Genomic DNA, 20,184 nt, shown 5'->3' with positions numbered 1-20,184 from the left:
TCCCTGAGCTCGCTCAGCTGGAGGGCCTGGTTGAGAGGGCATGCAGATGCTGGAGGCTGCATTTGGCTCCTCACATCTCACTGAGTGGTTTGCTTTAAAGGCAAGAGTTGCTCATGTTTGTCAAAGTTCTCTGTATACTTGAGGATGATATTGTGCTTAACCTGAACTTGTAAAGGGAAACACACGAGCTTCTCAACTCTGTGAAAGAACATATAGAGTTTTTGATTGGGTGGTAACTCTCTTAACAGTAAGGCATCTTGGTCTGATCTGAATTTCAGCATCAAATAAAAAATATATGTGCTAAGGTCAAGGGGGCTGACTTCTCTGTGGCTTGCAGAGGAAAGTTTGACCCATTTCTAAGTAGAACTGTTATAAAGAGCAGTATGTGGAAGGAAAACTATTTGAGAGTTGAGATAAAGGTGGGTATGTGATTTCATAGAAACACAGGGAGAAGGATGAGTGGCGGTTGCCTGATAAAGTTGAAATCCTGTTCCAAATTTATGAGCTCCATCTCTGTCCTCCAAGGAAAACATTGAATGTACAGGAAGACTTCTTGTAATTGGAAGAGATTGTGTTTTCTGTCTTTATTTTTTTCCCCATGGTTTGAGAACAAAAACAAGAATTTGACGTTCTGCAGTGGAATTAACTTGTGGCAACAGTATATGCTTTTCAGTGGCATATAAGGTCTGAAACAGTAGCAGTCCTCCCCCATGCAAATCAGTGTCTCACCTCTTTACGTGTGGGTGGAGACATCTCTAAGGCTCTTTCCAGGCTTCCTTTGTTGTCTTTCTGTGAGGGGTCTCCCCTCAGTGCCTCTAAAGAGGCACCCATGACGGTCAGCTGGCTCTCGGGGTGCATGGTGTGTGGGAGAACCCCTCTTCCAGTCCTGTGCGCCTGGCTGCAGCATCCTTGCCAGCCTTACGGTATCTCTAAAGAGGAATTTTTTCTGCTTCAGCATCGTGTGAGGCAATCAAGATTTAAGCCCCAGCTCTGCTCCCTAATAACTGATGATCCCGGGTGGGTCATTTGGTCATTGTGGAGCTTCAGTTTCCTCAGCTGTAAACAGGGCAAATAACATCTCCAAATGGTTATCAGCAGTAAATGAAATCAGGCTTATAAAATCTGTAATGTGCAGCTCCGCAGAAATCTATATTATCTCTCTGGGCAGCCCAGTCTGATTTCAAATAAATCCTACTGTGTGTTCTTATAGGGAACCCAAATCCTTCACCCTGTGGTGGTCCGAGTCCTGTGTTTCCCTCCCCTGTCAGGGTCACAGAGGTCCCTGTGCACCCTCACATGCTTGATTTCTGCAGCCATCCCCCACGGGGTGGATTTTTGTCCCTGCTCCTCCCTGGCTGTCACTTGGATGTTCTCCCATTTACTCTCGTCTCTTTTAAGTATGGAGACAGAAACCCAGTTTTGGGACCTCTCCTCTGGCTCTTTACTAAGTCTTCCTTAGTACTTAGAACTTAGTCTAAGACAGCCTGACTTTTTTTTTTTGGCAGCCACAACGCCCCATCATCACATACAGAAATTATATCCAATTAAATCTCCTAAGTCTTTTCACACCGCCTACATTTGTGCATTTCTTTTTTTGCACCCAAGTGTCCAAATAACATTATTTCCTCTCTATTGCAATTCCAATCTGTTGATCTTTTTAGCTCTTGACTCTGTCATCCGATGTATTTTCCATCTCTCCTGGAAACTTGTCATCCTTGTATTAGATAAATGTTTTATCTGTGCTGTAGTTCAAGCAGTTGATAAAAATGTTGAAACATATAGGACTCAGAAAGAGCCCTGTGGCCTTCCACTAGAGACCTTCCTTGGGCCATTCATTAATCAGCACATTGGAGAGTGAATTGCACATTTACCAAGCTATTTAAATGCAGTTCATATTGCTTCACCTCATCAACAAGATATGATGAGATTTTAACAAGGCACTGTAGACAAAGTCTAGTGTCCCCACAATCTACCCATTTGAATAATCCTTATGCCAAGAAGAAAAACATCCAAAAATCTTAAGTCATTGTGGTTTATGATAGTTTATGGTTTATGACCCATGGCTTCACTTTGCAGCAGCATTTTTCTTTTATTTCTGCCTTGGGTTGATAATACTGCTAGAACACAGTGAGGAAATATTTCTACCAGGTAACCTGGGTGTTGGGCTGTTATCTGGAGCAGAGCAGGAGCGAGCTTCTTGGGAGAAGGGTGCTTAGATGATCCTTTTGGGGAGTGAAGGCATGGAAGGGTGTTGATTTTGGACATCCTTTCCTGGCAGGATGCTGGGAGTGGCTTCCAAGGGGCTGCCATCTAGCCTCCCATGACGTAGATGGAGAAATCTCAAATGCACAAGGTACCAGAACTTGGTTAAAAAAAAAAAATCACAGCATGCCCAGTGAAGGAATCAGGGGTGTGATTGGCCTGCGGATGCTCAGATGAGCACAAAGTGGAAAAAATACCCCTCCTTTTGGGGAGAGGTGAATCTGGAGGTGTTAGAGCAGAATAATAAATGCAGAGGTTGTAGAAGATAGAAAGGCCTTTGCAAGAATGGGAGTGATGACTTAGGGAAACCAGGAGCTTGGGGGACAGGCTGGAGCATGATCCACCTTCTTGTGCTTTCTCCCTCACATTTTATAAGGCGAGAGCTGGGTGGAGGTACAGATGTGTCTGGCTGTAAGAAACGATCAAAGCTAGAAAATCAATGAAATGAGGTGAGAATTCTGCCCTTAAATCATATCAGTCGGTGAGGTTCAGCCACAATCTACTTGGCAGAGGTGGTGGGTTGTGTGTGGGGTTTTAGCTTCTACCCACTGCAAATGGAGGAGTGTGCAGGTGCCCACCGGTCTGACCACTTACACTTGCCTCGGGTGCTCAGAGCCCATTTCCCTGGGTGTCTGTGCAGGACCCTTGCTGAGGGCCCCCTGCTTGTGCCCTGAGGTGCATGCCTGGCCTGGTGGCATTTCTCAATGCCCAGCGCATCTGTGGCAGAGGTGTGCCTGAACCTGCTTTCCCTTCCGCTGGGCTCTCCTTGGTGCTTGGTGGAGGACGGGTTGCGTGGTGTGTCTCCAGCTGTCCATTTACACTTAGGTGACTCATGTGAGGGGCAGAATCAAATGCAGCTAAAGCTTTTCCCTATACTTTTTAGGAAAAAAACTTGTAGTAAAATATACGTAAGACAAAATTTACCATCTTAACCATTTTTTGTTTACAGTCATGTTAAGTACACTCATACTGTTGTGTAACCAATTTCTAGACCTCTCTTCATCTTGAGAAACGTAAACTCTGTACTCATTAAACAACTCCCTGTTGTCCCTCCACCTCCACCTCTTACCCTGCAACCACCATCCTACTTTCTGTCTCTATGAATGTGACTACTCTAGGACCTCATGTAAGTGGAACCATACAGTATTTGCCTTTTTGTGTCTGACTTATTTCACTTAGCATGATGTCCTCAAGGTTCATCTATGTTATAGCACGTGTCAGAATTTCCTTGCTTTTTAAGGCTCAATCATATTGCATTGTATGGATATACTACATTTTGCTTATCCATTCATCTGTTGATGGACACTTGGGTTGTTTTCACCTTTTAGCTGTTGGGAATAATGCTACTGTGTACATGGTGTACAATCCCCTATACTTTTGTTTGGTTACTGACCACTGCCAGGATGATCATTCCCAAACTCCATATTTTTATGATATTCACACCCCAGACGCCATGGTGGTTGTGCCTTTCCCTAGCTTTGTGAGTGCTGAGGCTCTGCTTGCAGCTGGGGTTTTTCCCTTGGCTTTCTTAGTGCTTTCTGTTCCAGACCTCCCTTTGCCCTTCTCTGGCATTGCCTTGTCCTGCTATCCCTCAGACCTCTCTGTCCCCTTTCTTCTCCACTGCTTAAACCCCTGCTTTCCTGGGGCCGCTCCATGTGGTCTCTACTGATGTCAGCAGCCCACTGGCTGAGCATACCCCTGTGTTGGAGTTCCTGCTTATGTAGCTTTCCGTTAGTGCTTGCTGGTTGTGGATTACTCCTTCTTTGGGCTTCTGAGGTCAGCATCCTGTCCTGGTTTATATGATGATTCTCTGTAGTAGGTAAGAGATGACTCATTTGCATCCAGCAGGGGCATTGTCTTTATCTGAGTGTGTACCAAGCCCACGGTGCTGACTCTATGTTAGGGTCGCTGCAGGTAAGTCTGGGGGTCAGCCCTGGGAGACGTGGGGTGGGATGGCTTTTGGGCCCATCAGGACTGGCTGCTCCATGAAGGCAGGCGTGTGTTGGTTTTGTTCACCGCTCACTTCCCAGCACCTGGAAAGTATGTATTAGCACGTGGTAGATGTTTTATAGTATTTGTTGGAAGAATGAATAAATTTGGTGCCAAACCCACATCTGAATCATGAGGAAACTGAGGCATAGAGCAAGGAAGTGACCAACCTCAGGCCAGTGGTGGGTAGTTGGTGATGGGACCAAGAGTTATTTGGTCCCTTAGGACTAGCCCAGTGCCGCTCTCCTCTAGCAAAGCCTCTGATCAGATAAAAAGCCGCAGCAGTTCAAGGGGCTGATCTTTAACACCACATCCGTGAAGAGTCACGGATTTCTACACTGATTATCAACTTGTTTAGATAACTGCCTAGTTGAAAGGGTACCAGTCACTTAAGGACACCGGAGCATTGTAGTGCAAAGTAAAATACTTCTGAAATGAGGGTGTGAACTCTCACTAGAATGATATAACATGTTCTACAAAACAAAGCCAGTGAGATAAGATGGGGGCCACAGGGCCGACTTTTATTTGGAAGGTTAGCCTGGTTCTGAGCAGAAAATCCAAAATCATGAGAGAAGGGAAAAGAAGGCAGAAGGATCACATGATTTCCAGGTCAGGCTGCAGCATGCTTGCCTGATCTTGGCTTCACCCCGCACCTCCCCCAGTGTCTAGGGCCCCATAGCACCATCCACTGGCTGCCAGATTTGCCCTTTGGAGGTTTAGTGGGGTCTGTCCTGCACTGTGGCGGTCTGTCCTGCACTGTGGCATGCCTGGGTGATGATGAGGATGCTAACCCCCCCTCCTCCTGGAAAGGCCTGGTAGTGAGGCTCCCACAGGGCCCAGGGGGTGGAGGTCTGGTGGGTGGTAATGGGTAGGTATAACCAAGAGAATCTAGTTCCTGTGTGCTGCTTCATCAGAAAGGCAACCTACCATCGGAACTGGGAATAATTGGAAAGGACTCTGGGCTCTTATAAGGGCACTTTTAGAATACAGAGACTTAGAAAGAATATTGGACTTCGAATGCTTTAAGATCAGAAAGGAATTTGGAGAAACTGTCAGAGTGGATAAAGTTGTTTTTGTGAAGACCCGGGAAAACAGTTGTTGCTCCTCTGTTGAAGCAAATACAGCTTTATTCTGCACCAATCTGTCTGACTCCAGATGCTTTATGTGATGGGGACACTGGGGCTTGTGTTCCCTCCAGTCTTTGAATTAATTCCCGGTAAAGTTTCCATTTCTTCATTGGCGAGGCAGGATGTAAACATTTCACTCGGCTTTGTAAGTTCTTTGCCACATTGTAGCGCTCTGTTTGAATGTTCTGAGCCTTCAGGACTGCATATTATGTGGCATGGGTTTTTAGAGTATGTTTATATGTATGACAGAGATTGCTCTTATGTGGGGCACTGAAGAACAATTTGCACATTACAATTACACTTAATTTTTAATTTTTGTTCCGAAGGTCACTGGTGTAATGCAATCCTTTACATTCTTATGATTGCCTTTAGTTATTGAATGCGTCAGGTGGCCGGGACTGCTGTCTGTGTAAAATATAAATATACATATGCAATGTAAACACGTTCTCATTGACACATGAAGATAAAAGACTTAACATGAATTGTGTCTGTTTACACTTACACAGAAAATTCTGCTATAACAAATTCTGGAATATCAGTAGTGTTTGTTATCACAACATTGTCTTTTTTCCCCCATCTCTGATTTTTTCGCTTAGCTCCAGTCTACTGAGAAGGAGTGGGTGGAAAGAAACCCACACCACTCCTTTCCTGAGCACATGGAGGGTGGTTGGGACTTCAGAGAAGGGGCTGTAGATTCAGCAGCTGCGGGTGGATCGTGGGGTACAAGGAACACACCATCACCACCCCATTTTCCTTCTGCTTCTCTGTGCTTCATGCATAGTTTCTATGGGTTGCTTGGGAATTTTCTGGTAGAATGAAGATCAAATTAAGAAATACAGGGGCAGTCTTTATCTGTGCCACACTGCAAGTGTGGGTGGATAGGGAGGGTAGTAATAGGCGAGAAAGGTTAAGAGATTATTCGCTAGGGCAGTGGTTCTCAGAGGGTGGTGCCCAGACCAGAAGAATTAGCATCACCCTGGGCACTTTTAGAAATGCAAATTCTCAGGCCCCTATGCTCTGTGATTTAACAAGCCCCCCTCCAGGTAGTTGTGATGCCTGCTCAGGATTTTGAGGACTGTCCTTCTATCTGCAAAATGAGGTTGACCTCTTGGGGCTAGCCCCATGGCCAAGTGGTTAAGTTCGTGCACTCCGCTGTAGGTGGCCCAGTGTTTCATTGGTTTGAATCCTGGGTGTGGACATGGCACTGCTCATCAAACCACGCTGAGGCAGCGTCCCACGTGCCACAACTAGAAGGACCCACAACGAAGAATATACAACTATGTACTGGGGGGCTTTGGGGAGAAAAAGGAAAAAATAAAATCTTTAAAAAAAAATGAGGTTGACCTCCTAAGCATTCGTTTCAGCCTGTTTTAAGGCGTCTGCTCTGCTGTTCTCTGTTCTTCTCCCTGCCACACAAGCTGTACCCCTCCGGTTCCCCTGCACTGTCACCAGCGACCTTCAGATGTGTGCCCCTCCCTCTGACCGGAGCACCCCACCCCTCGCCTTTCCTGGCAAGACCCTGCTCATGTTTCAAACCGTCCTCTGGGATCCCTTCCTCCGAGATCCCCTCTTCTGAGAAGGCTTCCTGGCCTCCTCAGAGATGGGGAGTCGTCGGCACCCTTCTTTGTGGTCCCTATTCTTTAGGGAAATGGATTAAAAGCTATTAAAACTTTTATCTAATTTAATTTGCCACTGGCCGGAGAGGTAGTTGCTTTGTCTCCTTGCACAAAATTCAGTTACACATGAATCCTCTCCTAATGTCTTAAATCAGTGTGACTTTCACAGGGACAGGCTTTAGAGAGTTTTCACAGTACTAAGTTATTGGTTCCAAAGAATTCATTTTAAAGAAAGTAAAGAACTCTTAGCGCGGCTGAGACAAAAAGGTTTTATGTTGGATTTTACCAGCAGAACCGAAGATGACAGCTGGTTCACTAACATCTTTTACCTTCGTTATTTGCCTGTAGACCTGTAGTAACATGACACTGATGTGCTTTCCGGATGTCTTTTATTTCCAACTCCAAGCTAAGACTGTCCCATATTTTTAAAGAAGAGTTGATCAAAGTTGAAAACATTTTAATTAGGTAACTACCTCTGATACTCTTTAATGCAATTGGTATCGGAAGAATAATCAGTGATTTTGCTTATTTTCCCTTTTGTTGTGTGTTAGTCATATTTAGATTGTAGTGACAAAGTGGATGCCTGTTTTTATTAATGTTTCTGTAGTAGCCTGACCTAAATTGTTACTGTCGACAGAAACACAAAAGCACTTGTCTGATCCTTTTGACAGATTCTATAGGTATTAATAGCCCATTTTGCAGGTAGAGAAAATGAGGCTTAGAGACCCCCTGAGGGCAGGACCTGATAAATGGCACTCCGGACTTGACTTGAGTCATCCCATTTTTCTTTTTCTAGGACCCCAGATTGTGTTTAATGTAGAGCATATAATAAAGCTATAATTGAATTTCTTGTATAGATCTTCCAGATACTTGGATATGCAGCTTTCGGGGGTTTTCTCAGCCAAATGCTTTTCATTAGCCCTTCTCTTATTAGCAGTTCTGGGGGATTTGTTTTCCAAATATGTATGGTTTGTTTGCGCCATTCACTTAAGTCCCGAGAACACAAATTCTTCCTTTTGATGTTTTAAAAATACCTAGGAATTTTGAGGGCATAGTATTTCTTTCAACTAAAAGACTTTATTTAAAATGGTGTCTTTGGGGAAGTGAATTCTACCCCCAGGCCCTCGCTTGCGGCCTGCCTGCCCTCCCTCGGAGCTAGCCTGGCTTGGGTATCGGGCCACCACTGCCCTTCCATCTCCTTCGTTCCCCTTGCCCCCTGCTCCCTGCACTGGATGTCCTCCATGTGTTTGGGGTCTCCTGTCCCTGATCCCTGGCTTTGGGCCTGCTGCCCAGGCCCATTGGCCCTCCCTTCCAGCTGTGTTCTTTCCTTCTGCTTCCTCCTTGCCTTCATTTTGTCCATGAACTTCGATTATTCTTTATGGACCAGCCTGAGATCTCATGTTCCTAAATTTTTCAAGTTTTTTGGATATCTCTTGCTTTGAAAAGGGCGAAATGGTGTTTTACAAATTCCTTTTCATCATCAATGAGTAGTAGCAAGGGTGTGTCTCTCTGCACGCTGTGTGGAGTATTTACTCCCTCTATGCCTATATTATTTTATAGCACAAGTGAAGCATGTTATATTCCCTTTCCTGTTTGTGGCTTGTGCCTTTTGAACACTGTGCTATCATTCACGGTCCAGCTGTGTTTTCCTTGTTCTGTTCTTATCACAAAATACCCCAAAGACCGACAGTGTCACTCATGGAATCCAGAACAGCTGGTGGCTGGGTCCTGCCTTGCACTTTGTGGCTTGGACTTGTCTTCTCTTTAGGAATAAGTGGGTAGTTTCTTTCTACTTTTTTTCTTTTCTTCTATAAATGGGAAAAAAGTGTCCAGTATGGAGGCTGCTCTTTCATGTGAAGGGACTGTTCATTCTGGCTCTCTAGTGTGGCTTCTGTTAACATGGTGGTCTACACTGGCTACAGAGGCAGAGTGAAGCCGAATCTTCCCTAGTGTCTGTGTTTTGATCACAATATAAAAATTTAGCAAACTTTGGTTATGAGTCTTCCTGCCTTTTCACTAGATACTGAATTTTCTGGTCTATTGGAAATGGTAGCAAATAAATTGAAGCCTAACACGTTATAATATAATTGAATACATGTTGAGTGCATTGATAGAATCCATTCAAGTACTCCTCCATAAACACTTCTGTTTATTACTTAAGAACAAACTATGCTTAATTTGTAACGGTGTAGAAGGAATAAGAAGTTTTCGGCTGGGCATAGGAAAAAAGCAAAATAGTACAGAAGAAAAAGCCTTTCACATTGAGTCATTGGCCTGAAGGGGAGTGGTATTTCTTGATTTTGAGAATATTCTGGTGGCAAATATCTGATAGAGACCTTGCTGTATCCATTGCACCTCAGGCTTACTTAGCTCAAGAGTAGAAACCAAGGTCCTAGGCTCCCCATGGCCCGCAGACAGGCAGCACATGTTTACTGGAGCTGCTGTGAGCCTGGACATTTAGGCGTGGAGGACCTGGCAGAAAATTCAGTGCAGCCACTGCCCTCCAGACACGGGCCTTCAGTGGGGTCGTAGATAGCGATCACTCAGATAAATGCATCCTTTCTGGTACTGGCACTTTTCAGACATGAAAAGTGCTATGAAAACAGTGAAACAGAGAAATGAGGGGAGGGAGGGAGTTGGGGCAAAGCTCTGAGGAGGCGACATTTGAATGGAGACCTGAATGACAAGAATGGGCCAAGCATTCCAGACAGCAGGGGATGAGGAAGGATGAGAAGTGTGATGGCCAGCATGTGCTCAACAAGAATACACTAGAAGATGAAGTAGAAGCAGACAGGAATGAGTTTCTGTAGAGTCTTATGGGCACACTGCTGTGTCGAGAATGGACTTGTGGGCAGAGGCTGGATCATGGGGAGCGTGTTCCTGTGGTCCAGGCTGGAGATGACGATGCCTCAGATCCAAGTTAGAGCAGTGGAGACAGACAGAAGTGCTGAAATCCATTCGTTCTACGTGTATCAGTTATGATGTGTATCCTGCACACCAAGTTCTGTTTGAGGCACTGGGGATGTAATCGTGGACTAAATAGAAAATAATTCCATGTCCTCCTGGAGCTGACATTGTGGCGCAAGTGATCAGAATGAGAGAGGGTGAGAAGAAAGGCCAGAGTAGGGAATGAATGGGGTGAGAGAGGAACAGAGAGCTGAAGAAAATTATGGGAAGAGCACCCAAGAGTCCCACAGGCTTGCCAACTGGAACCAAGAGGACTCTCTTTTTCAGGTTTATTGAGATATAATTTGACAGTAACATATGTAAGTTTAAGGTGTACAGTGTGATGATTAGATACATGTATACATTACAAAGTGATTACCACAATCAAGTTCATATACTCATGCTCATCCCCTCACATAATTACCATTTGTGTGTGTGTGTGGCGATAACATTTAAGATGTACTCTCTTAACAACTTTCAAGTATATAATACAGTATTGTTAATTATTGACACCAAGCTATGCATCAGATCCCCAGATCTTATTCATCTTAAAGCTAAGAGTTTGTATCCTTGAGCAGCATCTCCCCATTTCCTCCACCCCCCATCCCCTGGCAACCACCATTCTACTCTATTTCTATGAGTTTGGTGTTTTTAGATTCCACATATTAGTGAGAACATACAGTATTTGTCTTTCTCTGTCTGACATTTCAATTAGCATAATGCCCAAGAAGATTTGTTGCTGGACTGGATATGTATGGTGTGAGGGAGAGAAGAATCAGGAATGACTCTGATTTTTGACTTGGGCAATTCAGAGAATGGGAGTGTCATTGGGCAAGATATGGAAGCTTGGGAGGCAGGTTTTGGCAGGGGGAGGAAGTGAGTTATTAGACACCTAAATGGAGGCGTGGAGTAGGCAGATGAATATACAACTCCAGAGCCCAGAAGACTCTGGGCCAATGACATGCATTTGAGGATCACCCAGTGTATGGGTGGCACAGGAAGCCAGTTGTCTGTGTGAGATGACAGAGGGAGAGGGGGAGGCTGAGGACAGAGGCCAACATTTGGAGGTCAGGCAGAAGAGGAACGGTGGTCAGTGGGCGTCTGGAATCAGAGGAGCCTAGAGGAGGAGGCAATGTCCAATGACTCCAAAAAGGTCAAATAAAATGAGGACAGGGAACTGTCGTTGGCTGTGATAGTGTCTTTGGGGGCTTTGCCAAGAGCTCTTCAGTATCACGATTGGGGCAGAATCTTAGTTGGAATGGGGTGAAGGTAACCAGTTGGATGCTGAGAGCTGGGACTATCCAAAAACTGTGTTAAGTTTTGCTTTGAAGGCGCCAGCGTCTTTGATACGTGACCTGATATGAATGACTTGACTTCTCCAAATTTATTTCCTTGCCTTCAAAGTGGTGATGATGTTACATAGTGTGAAGTATTGTTAAGAGCCTCACATGAGCTGAAACAAAATGATGCATCTGTAGCTTCTAGCACAGCCTCTGTCTGGTCATGGGTGTTCTCAGAGTGCTGGTTTCTCCCATTCCCCTCTCTGTCTTAGAGGCTTCATTTTCTCATCCGTCAAAGGAGGGAATAGGATCAAAAGAAATTTCAAATTCTAGGTTCTCAAGCTTTGCCTGTTCCTTAGCCCTTGGATCCCCTCATTCCCCTGTTCCCCTACTGTCTTGGTCCAGTTCCCATCCATGGCTTTAACCCCTGTTGAGCTTCTCTTCCCTTTTCCCTTGTCTACTCCACTTTAATTCTGTCTTGCACTTGACCATCAGATTAATGCTCCAAAAAAGGCCTTGCTTGGGCTTCTCTCTCACTCAAGAGTCTTGAGAGGGGCCTCATTCCTGAGATGAAGGTTCTTATCCCCACCTCGGATCCTTTATGACCTGGGCTCTCCCAAATTCATCTCCTCTGCTCTTCTCTGCATCCTGGACCATCAAATTTGCTGTCCCTTGAATATATCTTGTTCTGCCTTTTCTCTGACCTCTGGAATGTTATATCCAGTTTTAAATCCCTCCCATCCTTCAGGAGCCAGTGCATGTGCAGAGCTCCCCTCAGCCTTGCAGTAGAAAGGACCCTCTCTCTGAAGGAGGCTCCGAGGCTACTGCGTCTCTCCTGCGTAGTTCAGTTCACATCTGGAGTGGACTTAGAGTATGCACACCCCTGACCGCCTCCTGCCTCGTATGACAGTTGTTCATCACAGGTCTTATCTCCTGGCCTTCACCGTGAGCCTCTGCAGAGGGCAGGGCACTGCTTCTCTGAATCTCTTGCATTGTCGTACGTTTTGGGCGCTTCACAAATTAATACATTTCATCAATCAGAAAACTTCACTGTGTCTGAGAAGCTTTAATGAAAGTTTTGGGGATTATTAAGTTCTAAGAAAGGGCGTTAACCAAGGGGTTTTTTTTGCGTGCGTACCTAGAATTTTAAAAATAAAACATTTTCCAGTATTGAGGCTATTTTATCAAAAGGCTTTAAAATCTGCAAATGCCTGGCCTAGCAATTCTACTTCTAGGGATTTATCCTAAGAAAACAATCGTGGATATCTGCCAAGAATGTTCATTGGACTGTTGTTTATGATGTGAAAAACTGGAGATAACCTAAATATCCAACAATAGGGGATTGTTTTAAAAAAATAAAAGAACTCATGGTGCATATTCGTACCCTAGAATTACTATCTCCTTCTTAAAATGATAATGTAGAAGGATATTTATTGGCTTGGTAAAATGTTCATATTAAGTGAAGGCAGTATGTTTGAAAATGTTATCTTATTATCTGATTTCCTTTACCTTAAATTATTTCTAAAGAGAACATAGGCATAGGTGGTGTGAACAGTGATTGTCTTTGGATGTTGAGATCATCGACGATTTTTACTCTCTTTTTGCCATCTATTACCTAACCTTTCTACGGGAAGCATACTTTCTTGATTAATGAAACACTTTATTAAAGTTGGAATTGTATAACCTCTTTTATTCATATAAATCACATGCTCTGATATTCCTGTTAAGTTACCCTTTATTAGCTATTCTCATGCAGTGCTGGAGAGAACACAAGGCCACCTGGTCCACGTGAGATGATAGCAGGAAGCACAGAAGGAGTGTGCTTCTGTGGGTCCCTATTTTCCAGGTCATGGTGACTGCTCTCCAGTGTAGACTTTGTTGCTTGGTGTCCTTGAGGCTGGAGGTGGTAGGGATTTGTTGCGCCTTGGCTGCTGAGCTGTTTGTTCAGGTGTTGGGCACTGGCGCTCTGCAGAGGGATGGGAAGTGTGCAGCCTGGCAGCTGCGGAGGCATCTGCCTTGCAGCCCTGACTCTCGCATGTGCTTCTCTGTGACCCTAGGTTCTAAGCTGTGGTTTGCACGTTAGTAGGATGGGTTAGTAGGATAGGTTTCCTGAAAACTGATTATATTGTGGGTTTGAAACTAGTTTTCAAAATGATTTCCTTTTAACTGAGAATGTCCCCCCTTGCCCTCTTGTCTCCCTCCAGTCTGCGGGCCGGGCATCGACATCCGCAACGACTACCAGCAGCTGAAGCGCCTGGAGAACTGCACGGTGATCGAGGGCTACCTCCACATCCTGCTCATCTCCAAAGCAGAGGACTACCGCAGCTACCGCTTCCCCAAGCTCACGGTCATCACTGAATACTTGCTGCTGTTCCGCGTGGCCGGCCTCGAGAGCCTTGGTGACCTCTTCCCGAACCTCACGGTCATCCGCGGCTGGAAACTCTTCTACAACTACGCCCTGGTCATCTTCGAGATGACCAATCTCAAAGATATTGGGCTTTACAACCTGAGGAACATCACTCGGGGGGCCATCAGGATTGAGAAAAATGCTGACCTTTGTTACCTCTCCACGGTGGACTGGTCCCTGATCCTGGATGCAGTGTCCAATAACTACATCGTGGGAAACAAACCCCCAAAAGAATGCGGGGACCTGTGTCCAGGGACAATGGAGGAGAAGCCATTGTGCGAGAAGACCACCATCAACAACGAGTACAACTACCGCTGCTGGACTACAAATCGCTGCCAGAAAAGTAAGAATGCTGCTGCCTGTGGCTTTCCTCCTGCTTCTCTCTCTCCCTTCCTTCTCTCCCTTGCCCTTCCTCCTCCTCTGAATGTGTGCGTTCTGTTGGGAGGGTGTGGTTATATTGCATTTAGGAGGTGGCTCCCCTGCCGTGTGGAAGTGGGGTCTTGGTTGGCTTTCTTTTGCATCTGAAAACTCACTGAATGCAGGATGGTGGCATGGCTGGAGGCCATCATGGCTGCTGTCAAGACCATTCTGATCACATACTAGAAATAATCCACCACACTTCTGGGCTGGAACCTTGCTGACCTTCAGCTTTGAATTTCTGATGAGGAAGGTGACCTGGTGGGCTTGGAAGTGCCTGAGCCCTGGCAACTGGGGGCTGCTTGTGTATCAACTCTTTCATCCTTTGTGTGAAAGGATATTTTTTGGTACAGCAGGACTTCCTTCACGTGAATACACTTGAAATATGGTTGAATAAAGGAACTATAAAGAGCTAACTTTCATCCTGTGATCCCCCCATCCTTGGTCCTTAACTATGTTGCTACAATGCTTAGATGTCCTAGTTTATGATGGAGCACCTAGCCAAGGTGGGAGAGCCCTGGACCAGTTTCCAGGAGTCCCAGCTTTAGGCTCTACTTGCAAGTAGCTGTGTAGCACAGTGTGTTTGTATACCCCAGGCTTCCTTTTCTTTTTTCCTACCTCTTTCCTGAAGAGTTGTGCATATCTTATGAAATCACTTAGTGAAAGCACTTTGAAATATATTCACTGCTCTTGGGGGTCAGATGGTGGTATTTTGAAACTTCTCATTTATTTATCTGCAATATACTTATTTTCCCTTAAGTATAACCAAACTCTTGCCTTATTGTGATCAATACCTTGAGAGAGCCAGGTTGTTTCATATTAAAATGTGACTCTGGACCTTTGCCTTACTGCTTTTAGCAATGTTTAGGTATATTGGCCAGGAAGGTTCCCTTCACTGGTTGGAAGTCAGTGTGGTGGCTATAAATAGCTATAATTTAATGGTTGGCCCAGTGAAAGACCTAAGGAGCCCATGTACTCTAGCTAGTCATGAAGAGCCAAGAAATCCCAAATTGGTAGGCTTGCCAAAACCATGAAGTGTGTAAAGTAAACAAATCAAAGGCCAGACCCCACAGGTAGCTGTTGTTTCAATTCCTCTCCAGCCAGGGCTGAAGCAGGAAAAGGATGCTGTCTTTGACCCAGCACATACTTTCATGCTCTGTATCATTCTATCAGTGTGTATGTGGACATTTGATTAGAAAGGGAAGGGTCCCATTGTCTATAGCCAGGACTTTAAAGAGCTGAGAATGCCATCAGGCCACTCGAAGAATCCCCGTTGGCTAGGGTTGGAGGAAGGTACTGTGCTAAAGTCACATTTGTGATTGATGCCAACTGTGCCCTGTCCTTAGGTTAGCCATTGGTTTGAGAAAACAGCAATATATTTTTAAGTAGTCTTGGCATTTTAAGATTTTATTTTAAAAGAAAAAGGCATCATCAGTTGAGACCTCATGATATAGCAGAAGGACATTGGGTGACCTTGAACGAGCCAGCCCTTCTGGGTGGTAGTTGGGCATCTTTAGAATATTCCTTAGGGCAATCTCACATTATTCCTTAGTGGTGATCAAACACGTGTGCAAAAATGTTTTGAAAATTCCTAAGCTCTGTACAAAAGGGAGGTGCTATTTAAAAAGTCATTGGGTGGGCCCTGGTTCAGTGATTCAGTCGATATTTACTTTGGTCTCACTGTGCATTTTTGGCTCTTTCTGACCAGCTGCTGTTGAAGAAGCCTGGAGCAGGGGCGAGGCCTGAGTTCTGGGTCTAAGTCTAGTAGCCATGACTGGAAACAAGCAAATAACTTAAATTGCCAGGCCCTCGGTTTGTTCATATGCAAAATGGGATAGATCCTGCTTTCCTCATAGGGCTGTTGGAAGATTAAAAGGAGAAAGAGGTCAAGCATCCTGAAAAGGAACGGGGGTCAGGAATTGGGCCCTCGTGCTGGTGCTGGTACGGCTGATGCTGACAGGCCGGTTGGCTGGACACCCCACCCGCTTCCCAAGGCCACACCCTGCGGCCTTCTCCTCTGCCATTGTCTCAGTCCTGCTGATGTTTTTCTGGGATTTTTACATTGGAGTATTTATTTAAAATTAATAACAGCATTCAGGGAAACTGTCTTTCCGTCACCTTGTCCTGAAAACTCAAGCATAGACAGCTTTCTTGGAGATTTTTTAGTTGAATTCGAACTCTTTCCCTTGCCATAGATTCCCTTCAGGCCTGCACTGTCCAGTGTGGTAGCCTCTAGCCGCATGTGGCTTATTGAGAACTTGAACTGTGGCCAGTTCAAATTGACATTTGCTCTCATTGTAAAATACACACTGGATTCCAAAGCTGTGGTATGGGGAAAAGAAAAGATATCTCCTTAATATTTTGGGTATCGATTACATATTGAAATTATAATATTTTGGACATATTAGATTAATTCAAATGTTACTAAAATGAATTTCACCTATTTCTTTTTACTTTTTAGTGTGGCCACTAGAAAATTTGAAGTTATAGATGTGGCTCGCAGCTTACTTTTATTGGAAATTGCTGCTTTAGAGCATTCCTTCTAAGGCCCTGGGTTTGTCCCCACATCACCTCTCTGTCTGAGCACCGCGGTGCCGTGATATTCCTACACGTCTCCAGCCAGGTCGCTTAGGAATCATTCAGGGAGCCAGGTGAAGGGCGTGGAGTCCGGACAGAATGTCTCCCTTGAGGTCAACATAAGCATTAAGGTGGCCATTTAAAAAGATTAAGCATAAAGAAATTCCATTCAGTTATTCTCCACAGGGCTGGCTACAGAAGTAGGGAGAACGTCTGGAGAGAGACATCAAGAGCGTGTGGGAAATTTTTGACACAACGGAGAAACACTCAATTATGTAGTGCTGATATGCAGTTTTTACTTGACGCTCTTCTTTAAACTTTCTCTTTTATATCATGACTCTGCAGTGGCAGGCAGCTTCATAGATAGCCCCATTAAGGAAATTACTACTGATGTGAAGGGGGTTTTATGCAGGCTTGAGTTATTCCTAAAAAAGTGATTGACCCTTAAAATAATTGTGTGTGGCTTTTTCCTTTCGGTAAAAATATAACTGGTGCCCACAGACCTTTGGCACTCTTGATTCCTCCTCCCTTGCCTCCTGACATCACTTCTGATTCTCCTCCCACCTCTGCAGCTGTTTCTTTTCCAGCTCCTTTTCCTTGGTCCAGTCTTTAATAGCTAGTGGTCACCACAGTTTCGTCCTAGGTCCTTTTTTCGCCATCCTTATTCCCCCAGAGTATCTCACCCTCTGGTGCTTCAACATCCTCCCGTCTGCATCTGGCTTCCAAAGATCATCTCCAGCCCAGACCTCTTTGTGAGCTCTAGACCCACGTATTTGTTCCTATCAGATGCGGTGGGCGTGTCAGTGTCTGAGGGTCTTCCCTGTCTCCTCACTTCCGGCCTCCTGTTTTCTGTGTCTTCCCTCTCTGCATGGGCGGCGTTCTTGTTCTACTAGCTCCCGTGTCAGAAACTTGGGTGTCACTCGGGTACTTCCTTCTCCAATTGGACACAAGCCCTTTGCATCTGAAATGTTTCTCTAATCTTCCTGCCTCTGCTTTCCCCTTGGCCCACTCAGTGACTCGGCCTCTCCGGCCTCCCTGCTTTTCCACCCCAGCCCAGTGAACTTCCCGACACACTCTCTGACCAGTAGGCTCCCCTGTTTGAGAGCCTGCAGTAGGAGTCTGTGAAACCCCATGAAACTGGGCCATGCACCCACAAGCCGCCTCCCTGCCTTCTGCCTGCAGCGTCCTTGGCCTGTGGTGGTCTTTCATGCTGGCCAGGCGGCTGCCACTTACCGGCATGCTCCTCACCTGTTGGTGGAGAACTTCAGGACTCTGCAGACTCCAGTGGGCCTTTCTCGTGGCACCTGGCAGTGGCACTTTTTGCATCGCTGAGTAAATTCTGGGTGTACCCTCCAGCTCTTGGAGAGCATGGCTGTCACCCCAGGAGTGAGCATGGCACCTGCTTTGTGAAAGATTTATTGTCAGGAGGATACATCTTCCCCCTTGAACAGAGAGCAGTGTGTATGTAACAGCAGTCCTTGGCTGGCCACAGAGTTCGAGGATTGTGAAAGGCGGATGTTTCCTGTGTAGTTTTCACGGTCATTGCCACCCGGGAGCACTGTCACCAAAACTGTCTCCAGCTCTTAGCTAGCAGAGAAGGTCAACCGTGGATGGTGGCTCTTTTCTCTCCTGCCCTGGTCGGAATGATTCAAGGCCAAAGAAGATGGGGAAGTTAGGAAATCATCTTGAAAGTTGAAGCTTGGCCTGTGGCGCTCTTTGTTACTTTGTATGGCAGTTATTTGCTGAAGGCCACCCACGTCCAGGGAGGGAACTGGGTGAATCCTCAGGGGACCTGCGTGGTTCTCTCGCCTGCCCTCCTGGTGAATTTGCTGAGGTGGTACCTGGTGTTGGCTTGCCATAGGAGCGTTCTGGGACCTGATTGCAGGTGTAGACCTCTCCCCTCCCCTACAAAAAATACAAAATCTTACAGCTAAACTTAGTCTCCAAATACTTTTTAACCTGTCAGGATGCACAGCTTGTGGTCCACTCAGATCACTGTATAGCCCCTAAGAAGGCCTGGTCTTTGCCAGGAAATCCACGAAGGTGGTGAGCCTGGCCATGTTAGAAGCTGGCTTTGCTGGTCGTGCAGCCTTATTTCAATTAAAAGGGCATTGATTGGAAACAGCGGTCCTGTAGTTTGTTGCATTTCCCACTGCCTTCAAAATGAGAAAGCAGGAAAACAGCAGATTGGAGCCTTCGAGGGAAAAGGCAGTAAATGGCTCCCTTTATTGACAAAAGGAAAACGTTTTATCATCATCTCACTGATGGGATCAGGGACTTAGAATGAAGGCAGGTGGTGTAAAAAAGGTACTTCTATATATTTTTTCCCCTACAGGTTCTCGTGTTCTAGTTTATCAGACACCCCTTGCAAGGGCAGTATAGTGTGTGGAGTGGAATTGCTCCCTTTCCTCATTTTCTTACAGATTAGTATACCTGACCCATCAGATAAAAGTGGGAGACTTGTTTAAGCATTTGTAAATCAGCTGCTGGATTGGGGCGAGGTGAGGGGGTGCAGTTTCTTTGCCTTGAGACCTCATGCATGTGATGTCCGTTGTTTCCTCTTAACACTTCTTCTCTTCCTCTTCCTTCTTTTTTTAATTTTAAGCTACTGGTAGGAGATATTTCTTTCTGTGAAGTGCCATGTGGTCTGTCTCCAGGTGCCTGCATGCCATGACCCACCAGACTGCTAAGGTGGACCAGGATAGGGATCTGCATTTTCAGGGAGTGTGGAGAGAGGCTTGTGGGTCCTGGAGGAGAAGGCGGTCAGTCGAGCAGGCCTGGCTTTGTGTTGTCTGTAGGAGCTTGTCTCTCTTCCCCTGGAAGGCCTCTGCTCTGGTCAGCTGCTCCCAGTGTGGGGGTGATCTTTATTTAGAAGGGGGTCACATGTCCCTGGGCCTCATTTCTCTGCCTTTTATAGTCGAGCATGGAGATCGCATTCTGTTCTCCCTGACCATCGATCTTGCTACCAAGATGGTGAAGCAGTTCGCGTTCATGTTTCGCTGGGGCACCTCTTAGCCTACCCCATCTCTTAGTTCATGTGCCTTGTTCCCGAAGGGCTTTGCTCTTGCTAATTGTCACCTAATTAAGGTGTCACTTTCCTAGGTTCCCTTCAGAAGTTTGTTTTTTAAAAGGATCTTATCTTAGAGACTAAAAAGTTTTCAGAATGGCTCTCTTAGGGTGATTATTGGAGTGCTAGTTATTTGGAAAGTATCTGGAGTCCCCTCACGTCTCACCAGTTGGGCCTACTTGTGAGCTTGTTCTAGTTTCTTCCTACTCCTAAAAAAGCCTCTTTCTTTTGTTGCGTTAATATTTCTATCTTGCTTTTCTTGTGTGTATGCCAGTGTGACATTCTCAACTAAAGTGGAGATGACGCGGAACGTGTGGGCCCGTGGCTAATCTTGTCCCGGATTGCATTGCTCAACTCAAGTGCATAGGGTGGCTCGAAAGTTAGGTTTGGCTTATGGTGGAGCTGGAAGCCATGACTCGGAAACATGCCTCCTTCTGGCACATGGTGTGATTCAAGGCCTCAGACTATACAAGGCAGGGCCTCTGTGCACCATCCT

General features: G+C 45.6%; 1 protein-coding gene across 2 annotated transcripts in view; it reads left to right on the top strand.

Annotated features, from left to right (window-relative positions):
• Positions 1-20,184, top strand: part of IGF1R (insulin like growth factor 1 receptor) — a 290,959-nt gene that overhangs the window by 38,393 nt on the left and 232,382 nt on the right. For both annotated transcript variants that reach the window (XM_023651179.2, XM_070267776.1), the window contains exon 2: positions 13,425-13,970. In XM_023651179.2, coding sequence (XP_023506947.1) covers positions 13,425-13,970 — 546 coding nt within the window. The remainder of the gene's footprint in view (positions 1-13,424; positions 13,971-20,184) is intronic.

Source organism: Equus caballus, chromosome 1 (genome assembly GCF_041296265.1).
Source record: "Equus caballus isolate H_3958 breed thoroughbred chromosome 1, TB-T2T, whole genome shotgun sequence".
Classification (NCBI taxonomy): domain Eukaryota; kingdom Metazoa; phylum Chordata; class Mammalia; order Perissodactyla; family Equidae; genus Equus; species Equus caballus.
The sequence above is the reverse complement of the archived record's forward strand: the minus strand, read 5'-3'. Positions and strand labels throughout refer to the sequence as shown.